Here is an 18134-nt window from a genome sequence, read left to right as displayed (position 1 = left end):
CGATACAGTTCATCCGTGAAGTAGAACAGGTCAGGTCTCCCAATTCTGGACATACAGCTATCTGGCAACCAGAACAGCTGACTACACTTACAAGTGTACCATAAGACCACTCACACTGAGGTTCTGGACTACCAAAAGCAGACATCCCACCTGCCATAAAAGTTGTGCTCCACTTTCTCTTCAATCTCATCCTTCCAAGACAACTGTTCTCTGCCATCTCAAAAATACTCACAGCTTTCTCGACCTGAAAAAAACGCCGATTGGAGTTACTGAGTGCCAGTCAACTGCTACCCAGTTAACCTTAAAGTATACTGTCATCGCTTTCATCGTTTCAGCATCTGAGATGAAATGGAAAAACATCCACACAACATTAGTATGAATAAAACATTATGATGTCATTTGCCATTAACAGTTTGCTTCTATCATGCACACATCCAAGATTATTGAAGTTTAAAGTTCTGCAATGACTTTTATAAAAATATGTATGCATGTGACAAAAAGCCATTTCGAATCACTCAGTCACTCGTATAAATGTCTTCATTTTGACATGGACTAAAGCGGAAATTTGCATATTCATATAAATTGAAACAGATTCCTGGAAAAAAAAACAAATCACCACCGCCCAGCAATGAAAATATCCAGAATCAAACGTCAGTCGGTGGAGCATCCATCGCTCTTGCTCCTGGTAGTCTGGCGGATTATGAAAAAGTTGTGATTTTTTTGATAAAAGCATGAAACTTGGCATACAAGTTAGTTATGGCATACCAATGCATATCTGATATAGGGACATTTGTGATTTGACCTACTTCCGGTTTTATTCAAGATGGCCGCCAATTTGTTAGAAAAATGTGAATAAGCTCGATCTTAACATATATATATAAAATCAATAATTTAGCGGTTTCTTGCTATGAAAGAATCATGAATAATACAAACATGCTTCTCTGAGCAATATATACCAAACTAGAATGGGCACTCAGAGCGCATACCTTCGCCGCCACTACTTTTTTGTTCTTGGTATGAGTGTGGGGAACTGGTTTCATATGAATGGTCTTATGACACAAACCACATATCTATAATGTCATGCCCCCCCCCGACTTTCGGGGGTGACGGACTAAACAACAATCAACTCGCGTCGTTTTGGCGAGTCTTCACTCACAAGCTCGGTGAATACAACGTTTCAACAAGAGAAGGTAATCTCGTTTGATGCTGGTTTCATGCAAATCGAATAAGAATTGACTGAGTTATGCCAAAAACCGCATATTTTTCAAGGGCGTGACCCCCCCCCGACATTTTACCCCAACCGGTGACATGTGTTATGACGTCATTGTGTCAGAAGATTGGGCATTAAATTCTGAACATTTTGGTGCTGGGTTCATGTAAAGCGGACAAGAATTGACCGCGTTATGACAAAAACCGCATATTTTTCAAGGTCGTGACCCCCCTGACCTTTGACCCCTAACCGGTAACAAGAGTATGGGCGTCATTGTGTCATATTGCATATCACAAGATGAGGCGTTGAATTCTGAACATTTTGGCATTAGTTGCATGCAAATTGAATAAAAATTGACCGTGTTATCGTAAAAAGACGATTTTAACCTTTTCGTGACCTTGACCTTTGACCCGAACGATCCCAAAATCTAATCGAATGCTTCCTGGCTAATAACCAATCATCCCACCAAATTTCATGCAATTCGGTTTAATACTTTTTGAGTTATACGAATCACAACATTACAAATAAATAAATAAATACACGCCGACCAAAACATAACCTTTCGCAGAATGCGAAGGTAATAAAGAGATAAAAACTAATGTGTATATATATATATATATATATATATATATATATATATATATATATATATATATATATATATATATATATACATATATATATATATATACATATATATATATATATATATATACATATATACATATATACATATATATACATATATACATATATACATATATACATATATACACACACACATACATAATGCACACAAATTCTTATTATTCTGACGTATTGTCATTCATATGTTCTAAATGAGTTGATTAGATCGAACACTGAGTAATATCATAAGGTAATCGTACTTCAATAACATTAAAAGACATTTGAAGTAACTATAAATACATTTCTGCAACAATGATTTCTCCCTCCTTTCAAAATGGCCGCCAGACAGCTTTTGGCGTGATGGATCTCCCAGATTAAAGGTGCGTATTTGAGCGATCAAATGAGTTTATAATTAATAAAATGAATTTGTACATTAGTGACTTGTGACTAGTAATACAAGGTAAACGGTTTAAATATTTGTATTAATATGCCCAGCAGAGAGATATTTCAATAATCAAGGTATTAAAGGGAGGTAATAAGATTTACCTCAGACTGAGGGACCAGTAATTATTTTGAAATGTTCAATTATAATTTTTTGTTTTTGATGAATGTAAGCCATTTCGGCTACACTATAATTAATGTGTATGAACAAACAAACTCAGAATGCCTTACTTTTTAGTGGTGTGTGTTTGCCTTTACTGGGTAGTAAATGGTTTTATATTTTCATTTAGACTCGAAGAACCCCCTGGAGAGCTTAATACTTGGACTCCAACTACACCTACAAATTGGAATCAATGTTTCATCTGTCAGACAGTTACTGATGAACCACTAAAATGTCCAGCCGATTCCAAACGCAAAAACATAACCTGCTTGGGGCAGGTTATGTGGCATTCGCACAAAATGTTGAGAGGTTTCAAGATCTAAATCATCTACCCGTCCAATTTGATATTCAAGGACTTGATGATGGCACTGGTGTTGCTGATGCACTTCTAAGTCACAGAGCAAGCTGGCATGACTCATGTCGCACAAAATTCAATTCAACACAGTTGAAGCGAGCAGAAAAGAGAAAGTCAGCATGTGATGATGAGTTGGCTATTGACAGAGCTAAAAAGTCTACACGCAAGTGTACTCTGGTAGGATGTGAAGCACCCGATGTTTGCTTCTTCTGTTGTGAACATATACCTGGTGAAACATTACACGATGCATCTACATGTAAGCTTGATGCTCATGTTCGAGAATGTGCACTAAAATTTCAAGACACCACATTGCTTGCCATGCTCAGTCCTGGAGATTTAGTTGCACAATCTGCAAAATGCCTTGTTGGACTTTACAATGCAGTGCGGGTTCTGGAAATGGATTCTCCAAAAGATTCAAGAACAAAAATGATGCATGGTATTGCTCTTGCAGACATTGTAAACTACATTGAAGAAACAAAATCAGAATCCGGGACAAGTTGTGTTTTTAAGATGTCTGACCCAGCGAGACAATATGAAGAGAGGCTGCAAGAATATGGACTGTCAAACTCAAGTCGCATTCATTCCACGAAGTTAAAAGTGCGTATCCTGATCCAATTTCCTGAACTAGAGGACTTTAAAGAAGGACGAGATGTTTTACTGTCATTCAAACAAGATGTTGCTCCAAACATATGGATAATGCATGAACAAACGTATGACAAAGACGCTCTAAGTCTCTCAATGGCTGCTAAAATTATCAGACAAGAAATATTCAGCCAAGATACCAAGTTTGATGGAAGCTTTGACACAAACTGTCAAGAGGAGTCTGTACAACAATCTTTGGTGACCTTCGTGAACTCAATATTGTATGGGCCAACATGAGAATTCAAACACAAGTCTCAGATTTCCCTCACTATAGCTCAGTTGATAAAATCCAATACAAGGCAGAGAAAGGGGGAATGTCAGACACAATTTCGCCAAGGAAGGCATACGGAAACCCCATTATGTGTGCACTTAGGCCTCTCTGTGCATGTTCAGACACGCAAGAAACATTTAGTTGAGATGCTATTTAACCTGGGGATAAGTATTTCTTACGACAGGGTCCTCGCTATTTCTACCCAGTTAGCAAACAGTGTGTGCAAAAGATTCCATGAAGAAAATGTTTTGTCCAACAAAACTCAGAGATGGCTTATTTACAACTTCTGCAATAGATAACATTGATCACAATCCTAGTTCTAGAACAGCTAAGGCTTCCTTCCATGGTACAGGGATATCTATCTTTCAGCATGTAACATCTGAGAATCGAGGCTCTGCTCGAGCAAGATCGTAATTGATAAATGAGAATATCCCAGCATCCAAAGCAGTGCCTACACTACCCGACAATTGAGCAAGTTGCACTTCCAAAAGACGCTACAGTTCCCACTATTAATGGTGGATAAGTACACGGGATAAGTTATACAAGAAGAGGCTCTTGAAGACGAACACAACTGGCTCGACTTTGTAAATAAGACTGTTGGTGAGGATCAATTCACAGATGATATTGGTGATGTTTTATGGGCTGCTTACCATGCCAAGAAGATCAGCGGAGATGTAGTGCAATCAGATCTGTCAGCATTGTTACCTCTTTTCAGCAATGAGGCTAAATCTGTTGCAATGATTCACCATGCCATGAACCTGATCAGGAATGCCACTCTTCGTGTAAATCCTGGGCAGATACCTGTCATTGCGGTCGAACAGCCACTCTATGCCATAGCAAAACAAATTCCGTGGGGCCTACCAAACAGCCATGGAGAAGATAAGTTTGTCATAATGTTAGGTGGTTTACACATAGAGATGGCTGCGTTCAAGCTACTTGGAAAGAGTGGTTGGACAAGTGCTTTGGTGGAAGCTAACATTACAACTACTGGGAAGGCTGATTCCTTCTTGAAAGTATCACACCTTACACAAACCAGGTATGCGCACCAAGTGACAGCATGTAGTCTTTATGCATTGCTCAAAAAGGCATTTGCGGAGAAAGCAACACTCAACCAAGGTGTTCTTCAATTTGAAAATTGGATCAGACAAGCGTCCATGCAAAGTCCACAATTCAAGTTCTGGTATACTGTGTTCAATCTTCAACTTCTGGTGTTTATCTTCATCAAAGCAATCCACCTTGGTAGGTTCCAACTTTATGTTGATGCCAGTGCCAGCATTGTTCCGTGGTTTTTTTGCTTTGGATCATGTCAACTATGCCCGTTGGTTGTCGGTGCATTTGCGAGATATGTCAAACTTATGGTCACTGCATCCCATCACCGCAAGAGAATTTGACATGGGACACTTCGTCATCCACAAAACAAAACGGGTATTTTCCGGAATTGCTCTAGATCAAGCAAAAGAGCAAAACAACGCCAGCGTGAAAGGTGATGGTGGTGCAGTAGGATTAACTGAAAACCCAAGTGCTCTACAGAGGTGGATGGTTGCTGGTCCAGAAGTTTCAAGACTGGTTGAAGAATTTGAGTCTTGTCTTCATATGGCACAATCAAATGAAGGTAGAGAAGGGGTGCAGCATCATGATGTTTCACAAAGCATACAAGGAACATTTGTACATGACATTTCATCTCTTACACAAGTCATTTGTGAAATGGGAAATCCATTCTTAGAAGAAACACAAGATCTGTTTTGTTTGGATACCAAGGAGTTTGCCAATCCAGATATGATAAGAGTTGTTCAAAAGATGGAAACAATTGGCAAGAAACAAGCTGAGGTTTTCTACACAGAAAGACTCATCCAAAACAAAAAGCCAATCAGCGACAAGATTACAAAAAATAAATTTCAACTGATTGGTGCCAAAGGAAAGACTACATCAACAAGAAGTGGAAAGATAGATTCCCTGAAAAGTGACTGTTCACTGTTCTCTAGACTGTATATAGCTTGCCAAACGAGAAACAAAAATTTGGATGGATTTTTCATGCACGAAAATCAACCATCACCACCATCACCAAGTCTGAATGGCAACTTGCGCATCGGAAGCAAATCGGAATTGCTCTCTAAATGTCTTGAGCCACTTTCACACAGTGTGTTTGATGAGCAATGTGAAGTTGTAATTCTGGATGGCACTGCAGTGGTCAACTTCTTGAAACCAAATTATGCCAATACATTTCAAGACTATGCCACCAGTGTCTTCCTCCCATATGTGAAACGGCAACTCAAAGACTCGGTCAGAGTTGATATCATCTGGGACTGTTATGTAGACGATAGCTTGAAAGCTCCTGTCAGAGAAAATCGGGGAATAGGGATTCGCAAGCGAGTGAGCGCCAACACCAAAATGCCTCAAAATTGGAATGGTTTGTTAAAAGTAGATGAAAACAAGAAAGAACCTTTTCACTTTCTAGCAACCTTCGTGCAAGACAGAGGATGGTGGCAATGCTATCACAACATATGGCAGCAGTGTGATCACTTACAACAAAGACATTGACTGTTCTTCACTTCAGCCTTGCACACACGAGGAGGCAGATACCCGCATCATGGTCCATCTGGCACATGCCAGCAGGAATGGTCACAAGAGAATTGTCATCAGAACAGTTGACACAGATGTTGTTGTCTTGGCACTTTCTCTCTTCCCAAGTCTCACCATTGACAAGTTATGGATATCTTTTGGAACGGGGAAAATTTTCAGATACATTGCTATCCATGACATCAGCCAGCATCTTGGGCCAGACAAGTGTGCAGCACTTCCCTTCGTCCACGCCTTCACTGGGTGTGACACGGTGTCATCTTTCCAAGGTAAAGGAAAGAAGACTGCATGGAATGCATGGATGGATGATGATGATGTTACATCATTTATCAAGAAATTGACTTGTTCACCAGAGTCTGTCAATGACGGTAATATCCATGTACTCGAAAGGCTTGTTATCCATATGTATGACAAGACATGCAGATTTCTGAGAGTTGATGCCTGTAGAAAATACCTCTTCTCGTCAAAGGGAAAGACAATGGACTCAATTCCTCCAACATATGCAGCCCTTGTTCAGCATACCAAGAGAGCTGTATTTCAAGGCATACATGTGTGGGGTCAAACACTATCACAAGAGCCCTTGTTACCCAGTCCCCAAGAATATGGATGGCAAAGAGGCTCCAATGGGAAGTGGATACCTCTATGGACTACACTACCTACAGCTGAAGCATCTTGTCAAGAACTCTTGCGATGTGGCTGCAAGAAAGGATGTAAAAGACGATGTAAATGCAAGAGAAACAATCTTCCCTGCACTACTCTCTGTGCATGTGGGGGTGGACTGTGTTAAGGCAAGGAAAGAGTTTATGATGAACAGATGGAAAGGTAATTGTTGCACTTGGACAAAATAGACGAAATATTTGATAGGAATTTTACCTCCATATGAATTGATCAATAAAAAACAGTTTCTTGGATGTGTTTTCTATATGCAAAAAGCATGAATCTTAAACATGTGCTTGACATTAATTATATTGGCGTGTTCAGTAATGGTAATATGTATATTGGACTCATGTGGTATCTCTAATGTCAGTATGTCATGGATAATAACCAGATAACGTAGCACCAGTAGTGGTGGATCTAAACACTGATATGGTCATATATATATATATATATATATATATATATATATATATATATATATATATATATATATATATATATATATATATATATATATATATATATGTATGTATATATATATATATATATATGTTTACCAATGGTAAATTAGCTTTAATATGTCCCAGACATTATGAAGAAATAAAATTGCATTTGTTCTGACTTATTTGTTGAAAGCAATATCAGTGGGGGTTCCAGCATTTTGGTGCATAATATATAATCATGTGACCCTTTAATTGTGTTGTTGAGTATATAAAATTATACATTTATTATCTTTAGGTGTTCAATAGTTTTAACGTAATTATACACATATAGAGTACAAGAGAAAACCTCAAAGTGTAAACATTACAGTAATATTGCTTGTTTTGTGGTAAACATGACACGCATGGACGCCATCTTGGTTAAAACCGGAAGTAGGCAGAATTTTCAATGTCCCTATATCACAAATCAGGAACATATACAGTGATGTTATTGCCAAATTTGACGCTTTTATCACAAAAATTGTCATAATCCGCCAGACTATGGAGGGTCAAGTGAGCAAAAAGACAATGGCACATAGTGATGGCTCCTCCAGGAATCAAGGGAAGTGGTGTTTCTCGGTTTTACGATTAAAGAAGTGCCTGTGAGTTTGTCATTCACTGATGAAGTACAGTGGCTGGAATGTCAAACATTCTTCACATATGGTGCACACTTTTGGGAAGCTGTAAACAATCTTAAACAGGCATACCTCCTTTATTACATCACCCATTGAAAGAGCGCCAAATGACGGATGTTGTACTGCGTTTTTCGGGTCAGGAGTCGAACTCGGATCAGACAGAATCGCAATCTATGAAACAGCCGATTACACAATATTTCCAAATCTAAATTCAATCAATGCAACAAAAAGGAAAATTGCTAACTTGACATGATAACTCGAATTGACTGTTGACATGCATTGCAGAACAGGTAAAAGAACAATACAATCACCGTTTGTTTAGACTTTGATTTACAAGTTCCACCCATCAACATTAGTCTTCAACAGAATCATAAACTCAGTTTTAGCGTTTCCTTGCAACGCATTAGAATGTAAACAATCATTCTTTGTAAAACTGACATTTTTAACATTAAAAATTACTGCACCTGTAAACTTTTAAATAACGAGCTCATTCTGATCACTCATTGTTAACTTAATTTTTTTTTTGTTTTAAGCTGCTTGCAGATTGCAACCGCAACGGACTTCATCAAATATATAAAGTTTATGTTTATTATGTCTGAATATAGGATACACCCAGTTTCTGATTACAGTCTGAAAGCACAACTGACATACACTGCAAATCTTTTGCAGAGCTGGGTGATGTGGTTTCTTGGTTCTGTCATTCTTGTTCAAATTGTTTTGTCAATCACCTTCACAAAATTTGTTCTCAACTTGTGATGGAACTCACTGGAAATGTGACAGATCTCAGGTTCATACCCGACATCTGTGGTAGATCCAGGATTTTTTGAAATGAGGGGAGGCTCCACAAATCAAGGGAATGGGTACGGATTCTGCGAGCACAAAGCGTGCGATTCGCTGCTCGCTTGGACTCCAGAGGCTTTGGGATTTTAGATTCTCTCAAGTGCACTGAGCATCTCCTGACCACATTGACTACATATTGGTTTCCATTGTAAAATAAAAGTTATTTGCATTTTTATGATGAATTTTGACATGATTGAGATAGAACCTGTAGACATGTCAACTTAAAAAGGGACACCAATTACTCAACAATTACACTGAATGTTTTTATCGTCTAGACGAGGGGTGGGGAACCTTTTCCTGTCAAGGGCCATTTCGATTTTTAGAACATCCTTCGAGGGCCATGCAAAATTATTGAACACATATATATCGGACTCACCTAATGCGATGGCTGGAACTGTTTCTCTTTGGTGAGGCGTTTGGTGTCAGGTGGTCGTGATGATGATGCTACTCGCAGCTGGTTTTGCAGGTTTGGGTCAGTCAGTCTTGAGCGGAACCGAGTCATTGCAAGAGTCAATTTTGAAAAGAACTGCTCACAGCTGTAGGTCATCCCAAACAGTGATGAAAACTTCAGTGCATGTCTCCTCAGAATGGGGAAAGCCTCAGCACGTACATACAGTTTGTACAACTCGAGCAAAGGGAGGTTTTTGTACCGAGCTTTGAGCTCGTCATTCCTTTGCAGCTCAATGATTGTGTTGTAGGTTGTCAGGCACATCAGCTGGTTCCACATTAAATGGCGTGGCAAATATGTTCAGTTTCCTTTGTTTATTTTTCATGTCCTGGAACCTATCTCCAAATGCCTGGAGGAGTTTTGCACACTCAGCAGCATATTCAGATGTCACAGCAGGCTTTTGTTCTTGCAGAGTGGGAAAGCGGACAGTGTTTCCCCTTTCCAGTTGCACTTGCCACAGCTTTAGTTGAGCTTCAAATGATTTCACATTTGATTCCAGAAAGCTGAGAAGCTGGTTGGGACCTTGGAGCTTGACGTTCAACTCTCACAGGTACTTGGTAATGTCCACCATGAAGCCCAAATCACACAGCCACTTGCTATCACTGAGTTCCATGACAGGTTTCCCCTTCATCTCCGTGAACTGTTTCACTTCTTCTCTCAGTGAGTAAAACCATGTGCGCATATTTCCGCGACTCAGCCACCGCACCTCACAGTGGTAAACCAGATCTCCGTACTCTGCCTCGAGTTCACTAAGTAGCTCCTTGAACTGGCGGCTGTTCAGCCCTCAGCTTTTGATGAAGTTTATGGTGGAAACGACAGTTGTCATCACATTTTTGAGCTTCAGGGACTGTGCACACAGATTCTCTTGGTGTATGATACAGTGCCATACAACTAACTCACTTGGATCGAGACTGAGATGACTCATTTCTTTTTTGACCAATGCAGTCAATCCCTTTTGCGCACCAACCATGGCTGGGCCTCCATCCATGGCCAGGCCACTTGTCAAACTGCAGTTCGAATTTGTTAATAGCCAAAACAACTTGCTCAAACAAATCCTCACCTTTGGTGGTGCCGTGCATGGCTTGCAAAGACAGCAACTCCTCGCTCATATCAAGCTCAGCTGTTGGGTTGGCAACAAAATTGGCAAGTTGGGTGGTGTTTTGTCCGTTGTCTCATCGCAGGCCAGAGAGAAAAACTGGAAATCTCTTGCGGTGTCCTTCAGTGTTTTCTCAATATCTTGTGCCATTTCAGTAATCCGATCTGAGACAGTTCTTCGAGACAAACTGACACTTTGGAACAATTTTACTTTGTCTGGTGTGAGCAGCTCCGCAGCGGCAACAAGGCGCTCCTTCACAAATTCACCTTCTGAATGCGGCATCAGCTTCTTCGCGATTAGCTCCTCACCACAAAACTAGCAAAAAAACAAAACACCACAAAACTCGTCTCGGTCAGATTGTGGTCTTATGAAGACTGCTTGTTGAGCACCAAAACTCCTCTGAAGAGCGTTAACTTTATCCAAGCGCATTTGTCCTTTAAACTCGTCCAGTTTTGCATGTTGAGCTGTAATGACGCTCGAGGTTGGACTTTTTCATCACCCAGAGCGCTTCCCGATAAAACTTGGCATACTGGCTTGCCTTTTACTTCCACAAAGAAATAATCGTTTGCCCATTTCTCTTGGAAAGTGCGACATTCCGCATCTACCTTTCTTTTCTTGTTAGTCGCCATGTTTGCATATACTGAATGAAATGATGACATGAGATTATGCGATCACACATTACGTTACGCACGTGCTGCATTCACCGACCCTGAATGTGAAACAGATGGATGACAGCTGTCCGTTTTATTAATTTTTTTTAGGAAAAAAATAATCGGTCTGGAGGTTTTTTTTGTGTTGTATTTCTGAGGTTGCTTTTGTTTACTTTTAGCGAACGAAGTGAGCTTCATACTTAACGCGTGCACATGAGAGAATAGGAAACAACAAACAATACCATGGCAATTTGGAATCCATGTGGTTGGCTATGACCCTTTTGCTTCCGGTTATTGTCATGGGCAATGATGCATGCCGGGAGATAAAGGCATCGTCGGAGACATGAAAGACCCAAATAATATCAGACATGGTGTATATTTCCTCCACTGATTTTAATAAAGATATCTCCCGCATCATCAAAAAATAATTTTTAATCGTGATTTACGTTATTTGATCGCTGATCCCGAATCCAGGCCGAAGTAACCGGAAATTGCGTATACAGTTGTGAACAAGTTATAGGTAAAGTCAGAAGCGAATGTAAGAAGAATTCTACGTTCGCTTCTAGTATTTATTTTTTTAGATGAGATCCTGTTCTCGGCGATGTAGTTGTTGTTGTGAAGGTAAGGAATTTAATTTTTTTCAGATGAGATCCTGTTCTCAGCGGTGTAGTTGTTGTGAAGGTAATATTTACGAAGCTAATGCAAAAAGAATTCTACGTTCGCTTCTCGGCTTTGCCTATTCCATATTATGAATTGCCTCGCGGGCCGGATGAAAACGGTCGCGCGAGCCGTATACGGCCCGGAGGCTGGAGGTTTCCCACCCCTGGTCTCGACTCGAGAATGCTTGCCTGTAAGAGATATGGTACAAAAACAATGATACTGTATATGTAAATATTGGCCTCACCCAATCAGTGAACTTTACAAATGGCTCATCCTCCCTTGTGGACTTGGAAATGACGAATGTGATCCATGAGTCTCCTGTTCCTCTTCTGCCCCAGTGGGTTAATCTCATGTGCTTGTGAGAGTCAACATCTCTTTCGCTTTCGTCAGTGCCATATAATCGAGTTCACTCAAGCTGACTGGCAAGGACTGCAAGCTGCCCTCTTATGTCAAGACAGGTACTTATTCCATCTCTCCTGATATTAATACTGCCTGGGAATCCTCCACACAAACTTGCATTCCCTTATGCACAGATTTATACAATCTCTTCTGCAGTTATTATACCTATCGACTCACCCTTGATGCACAGAATTTTGCGACGAGGCATTTGCCCTCAAACAATTGGCCCGTCTTCATGGTCGGCAAATCCAATCAAACGTTACACATAAATCCACAAAGCCCGGAATAAGTGTTTGTCCACTCTCAGGAAAGTTTAAAAAATAAAAATAAAAACATCTGGCCAACCTCAAGGCTGAACTCTCAAACCTGTCTTCCTTCCCAAAAAGCTGGTGGTGCCTCATAATGTCCGTTTCCTGAGTATGCTCCCCTTACATTGGTATGGCATGACAGCTGACTGCTTATGAGAAGGCCAAATGCCTCAATTCAGTGTTTGCTTGCAAATCTTGCATCTCCTCAACCCTTCGCTCTATCCCCACCCAACTGCTCCTGGACTATCTTTTGCAGCTGATAAGGTGAAGACGTTTCTGGCTACCCTCGATTCATGGATCCTAAAAACCAGCTCAGACATATCTTCTCTCTGCCGTTTTCGTCCTATCACATGCCTCAAATAATCTTCCATCTCCTTGGAAATCAGCCAACATCACTGCATCAAAAAGGTGCAAAAAGTGATCTCCTTAACTGCAGGCCATCAGCTTCCTTCCTTTTCTCTCAAGGACTCATCTCACATCACCAATTTGCATTCAGACAAGGTTATTCGACCTTGGACATGCTGCTTCAACTCTCCCCACAATGGATGGAGGCCCACAATGTAAGAAATGAGATCAGAGCCATCTCTGGCCATATCTCGAACTGTCAATAGTCTGGCATCCGGCCTTGCTCTCCAAACTCTTCCTATGCTATCCGAGGCAAACTCCACACATGGCTTACCGACTTCCTCCACTCTCTTAGCACTCAACAGAATCCTTGAATCTCCTCTCCTTGTCAAAGCTGGAGTGCCCCCAAGGCAGTGTTCTGGGCCCAGTCCTTTTTTTGATCTTCATTTTCACCCTTAAGATAGGTAGGAAAATCCATTTCCTGACAACCGATCCACCCTCTGCCATGACATCCCTCATCCTTCAGACAAGCAGGCTGCAGCAGCTTCCCTCTCTGACCTTGGGGGGGGGGGGGGAAGAGAAAAAACAATATCACAAGCTGGTCAAGTACTTGGAAAATGTCTTTCAATCCTGACAAATCTCACTCATATTTCTCTCCAAAAGGAGCATCTGGCAAACCTTCCCATCTACTTTCTCAATCATCTTGAGAAAGTTCAGTCATTCAAACTCCTGGTTCTCAGTCAGCCATCATCCTTCTTGGGCAAACCACATCACGTTTCAAAGTTGGCCTCCAAAGCCAGTCATAAACTGAGCATCCATCATACAACCTTTTTCTTTAGTCAATCGGAACTTTTCACAACCTTCAAGCCTTTCATTCACAGCTTAGTGGAGTACTGCTCTCCCTTTGGGCCCTGCCTCATGTCTTACCTTATTGCAGACAGGTTGGTGGCATCTGTATTCTACCTCCTCCTTTTTAGTCTTGCACCCACTTTCCTCTCTTGGATCTGTCCTTCCCACGTTTCTGAAGGGTGGACATGGTTTACCAGTAACCCTCCTCTTCTCAAAGTTCAAAATTCGACTCACTGCTCACATCCACTCATTTGTTCCTCTTTTCTCTCGCCTTTTGAGCCAACTTTTCCAGTCTGTTAGGTTCCATTCCTCCCTCCAGGGCTTCAAAACAGCCATTCATTGCCCATCCATACAAATGATCTCTCAACCAAATAACCCCATCCTGAAGCACTTCCTTTTTGCAGTTCATCGTGATTTCTCTCCACTCCAACTCTGTTTCATTACCTCCCCCTCCAAAGGTAGAAAATGGAAACAAAGCTGTTACTCCAACCGCTGTCCAAGGTTGTTCGTCTTTCGGCTGCTCCCGTTAGGGGTCGCCACAGCGGATCATCCGTTATGATCCGCATACTGATTTGGCACAGGTTTTACGCCGGATGCCCATCCTGACGCAACCCTGGTCGCCTCTTACGACACAGGGATAAGGATTGGGTTTCGCCATGATTCCGAGATGCCCTACACCCTCTCATAGCGTGGTCCAGCGCATAGCTCCCGTCCTCAAGCGATCCTCCAACCCAAGCCTCTGAGTAGCCGGATTACAGGCGCACGCCACTACGACCGGTAATCGCTGTCCAAGGTATGCACGCAAATTGAGTCATCGGCCTTGAGGGCGTCACATCAACCCCCTCCCTCAAAGTTACTGCGAATGGCGTCACCACCCTGTACTCCACTCCAGCCAATTGGAGCCAGAGATAGTTGACTGTGGGCTCACCAATGGGGTCTCAGATCACCAGTGATGTCATAACTGATGAACCAATCAGTGTTGATCTTGCATATAAGCTTTTCCTCATCTCTTGAAATGCGCTCAAGTTGTCACCAATGTATTTTGCTCCAACATAAAACCTGAGCCTATAATTATCCTTTTAAATCCCATTATTTTGATGCCATTTCTGAAATTCAAACTCAAGTTAAAATGTCAGATGTTCGAATCATGTCACTCCATGCCAACAATGCCTTCCTCTCCCAGTGACTTACATATTGTGCATTCGACTCAAGACCACTTTAGACATTGAAAAAAAAACAGTGCCCAACCACCAAGCAGCTCATTAGTAATGAATCACAACATTTCACAATCTGCACTTCTATTTGCTCAAGATGAAGGTTTATTTCTGCACAGAATTCACATTCCTGTTTAAATGTTGGGGTTGTGCGACTGTAATCATGATCATTTCACATCAACAGTGCACTGCACATGAACCATGGAAATGGAACAATATCATAGATATCATATCTTTAATATCTTTAATTGTATATTCATATCTTTAATTGTGCAGCTCAATAATATAACAGTTATAAATGCTTTAACATTTTTATCACCCCCCTCCCCCCCACGACCTCCAACCTCCAACCTCATTCACCTGGATGTCATAGGATGGTTCTCTACCCCACGGACAGGCCAGATCCTCACAGAAATCAAATCAGTTGGTCCGAATCACACACCCAACCTGCACCATGATTCATTTGAATCCATCCATAACTTTTTGAGCTATTGTAATATTGTTTTTGGCCCTCAGTGGTGAAGATTCATCAAAATCTAATCAATTCATACTCGTCACATACCCACCTTGTCCACCAAATTCCATCCACAACATCGAGACATCCTGCTCACAAAGAGATAGACAGCCAAGCAGGTGAATACATGACCCTGATCCACCTTCGGTGGGAGGTAACAACACTGGCAAACAGCGAGCTCAAGAAACGTAACATGTTATTTATTTTGCATCACACAAACAAATGGAGCTGTGCTCGAGTTTGGAAGCTCAGTAAGATGCACAGGTGAAATCATCCACACAAAACTAATGGGTAATTTATTGTGAAAGTTTTTTATTTTTTCTCAAATGTGTGTCCATTACCTGTCCAAAACATTTCTGGCATTACAACATGAAATGGTACAAACAATTATAAATGTGTGATCGATTCAATCAGAAAAACTCCAAAGGTCAAAAACACCGTTTGGAACACTTGCACATCGTTACAGATCAACTTTAAACGACAAAGTACAACCACATAGTACGATTATTATGGATTGGGTAAAACAGTTCATCAGCTGACAACCGAAAATTATAAACCGTGACTAACCTGGAATCACCTGCGTGTTCTACTTATTGCACATTTTATACAGATGCAAGAATGTGCGCTTATTTCGTTTAGAGGCAACAAGGCCAGACACAATATACGGGTCTGTACATTTTGGGAGGGATGAGTGAAAAGGAAGGCATTTTTGCCTAAATTTGGTCTACAGTGTGCAGTCTTCAATGCTGAACAATCATTTTGGAGTAATATCTATAGAAAATCAGCATCATGATTCAACGGGGCACTCGATTCTGAAAGTGGTGGAAATTTTTTGACCAATTTGGTTGCCATCACAACACGTTTACTCATGAATAACTAATGTGGATGGATGAAGCAAAAAATCTACACGAGTCCAAGCAAAAGGTGCGGAAATCAGTGAAGGATTTGTGAACAACGGGAGATATTAGTGTGAAATATCCAATGGCGGTGAAGCAAGCGCAAAATGGAGGCGCACAGAGTGTCATTTTGAAATATAAATCAGAAATTTCCAAAAAGCTGATTTTTCATTCCCCAGTCCATTTGTGGTGCTCTTTTATTGTTGCGCTTCGCCTGGATCATTTCCTTGGCAGCTGCAGCACTCAAGTCAAAAACCACACCCACTTCTTCAAAGTCCTTCGTGCAGAAGGTTGGAGATGGGCTTTTAGTCTCCGACAAGGAGCTTTCTGCCCCAGGTGAGACCGGCATGGGACCAGGACAGGCCTGTGGCAAAAGTAAAATTGGTGTTAAAGCTGGAGGTTATGAAGATGGCTATCAAGATGGCTCATCGTTGGTTTGTCTTAAAACAACTTGAAGCTCAATTAACAGTATTGGTGCCGTTCAGATTGGAGAGACCTTTGCACCCTTTAAGATCCCTTGTGGTCACCAACAAAAATCATCACAGCAAGATGTACATGTCGGATATTTATTTATTTTTCTGGATTGAAGACTTTCAATTACTATTTTCTTTTATTTGCAAGTTGGCATTTTGAACCTTCGCCTTGTTGATGGATTTGATCAAAAGACGGCATGTCGTACTTGACAAACATTCTGCTCTATTCACTATGTTTGCCAGAGGTAATCTTCCATCTGCTTGGAAGTCAGCCAACATCAGTCATCAGCCATCCTTGCTGTTTATATATGCCGTGAGCAAAAAAAAAACAAAAAAAACTTCCGCTTCTCTGTGAAGCTCCGTATTGGATGCTTTGGTTTGAACTTCCACTTAAAATGAGCGAAATGAAACATGTTGAAAATTTCAAATTATTGCATCACAAACGCATATTGTCAAGTCGTTTAAACTTTAAACGAGCAGTTCGTTTACAATATCAGATACCACTGGGTGGAGCTATACGACAAACAATTACAGAGAGAATATGGCACTTTCAAAATGATGTATTCCACCCAGAATGCTTGGTGCACATGCACTGAAACCCAAGGAAACGTCCGCATTCAGGGCATCATGAAGTATACTGCGCATCAGAGATGAGTATTGTGACTCAATGGTGCACAAAGCTTCTGAAATAAGCTGAAAACACTTTGAAAAGTACCCGAGAGAAAGGGCTGGGTCTCTGCGTAACAAAACACTTGGACAACTTTCTCAACTCAACGAGCCCGAAGCAAGGAGCTTCCGACCATGTGAGCCGATGCAAGGCTCGAGTGGATGGGTTTGTGCAGCACAGACCCCCGATTGATCGCTACCAATGAATGAACCATCAGGATTAGGTTCTTCTGAACACCAATTGGAAGGTCATAATCTGGAACTTGTGAATGTACAGGCTATGCTTAAAATGATATTTACTATTAATGAGGTTAGGAGGGGATTGGAGAGCTGCATGATCTGTGAGGGCTGTCATTAAATGCATTGTTTGTAATGTTCTGAAGCCACAAAAAAAAAAAAAACGAGTTTTGCATCTATCGATAGAAGTTGAATCGTCCATCTATGTGGTTTTATATTTTGTCAACTGCAATCACGAACACAACAGGAAATGATAGGAAATCAATACCTCTCAGTCTTATCCACAAACATTTTTGTATTTCCTCTATCTCACGAGTCAGAAAAAAAATATATATATAATTCAGAATCAATCATGGTTATCCATCTTGACATTACCACTTCCATCTTAATGCTGAAAATCAAGTTGAAAAGATGATTTGAATTACGCATTTAACACGAGCAGCAGCAGCAGGGTAAAAAGTGCCTGTCGAGAACAGAGTCAATGA

The 18134-nt window shown here is 40.9% G+C and overlaps 1 protein-coding gene across 2 annotated transcripts in view; it reads right to left on the bottom strand.

The window, feature by feature from the left end:
* Nucleotides 1-15669: 15669 nt before the first annotated feature.
* Nucleotides 15670-18134, bottom strand: part of LOC147025426 (Na(+)/H(+) exchange regulatory cofactor NHE-RF2-like) — a 36228-nt gene continuing 33763 nt past the window's right edge. For both annotated transcript variants that reach the window (XM_085886391.1, XM_085886392.1), the window contains one exon: nt 15670-16637. In XM_085886391.1, the coding sequence (XP_085742517.1) occupies nt 16416-16637 (222 nt within the window). In that variant the 3' untranslated portion in view covers nt 15670-16415. The remainder of the gene's footprint in view (nt 16638-18134) is intronic.

This window comes from Eptatretus burgeri, chromosome 6, assembly GCF_056783735.1.
Source record: "Eptatretus burgeri isolate ZD-2024b chromosome 6, Ebu_testis_v1, whole genome shotgun sequence".
Taxonomy (NCBI): Eukaryota; Metazoa; Chordata; class Myxini; order Myxiniformes; family Myxinidae; genus Eptatretus; species Eptatretus burgeri.
Note: the sequence above shows the minus strand (reverse complement) of the source record. Positions and strands in the feature narration are given on the sequence as shown.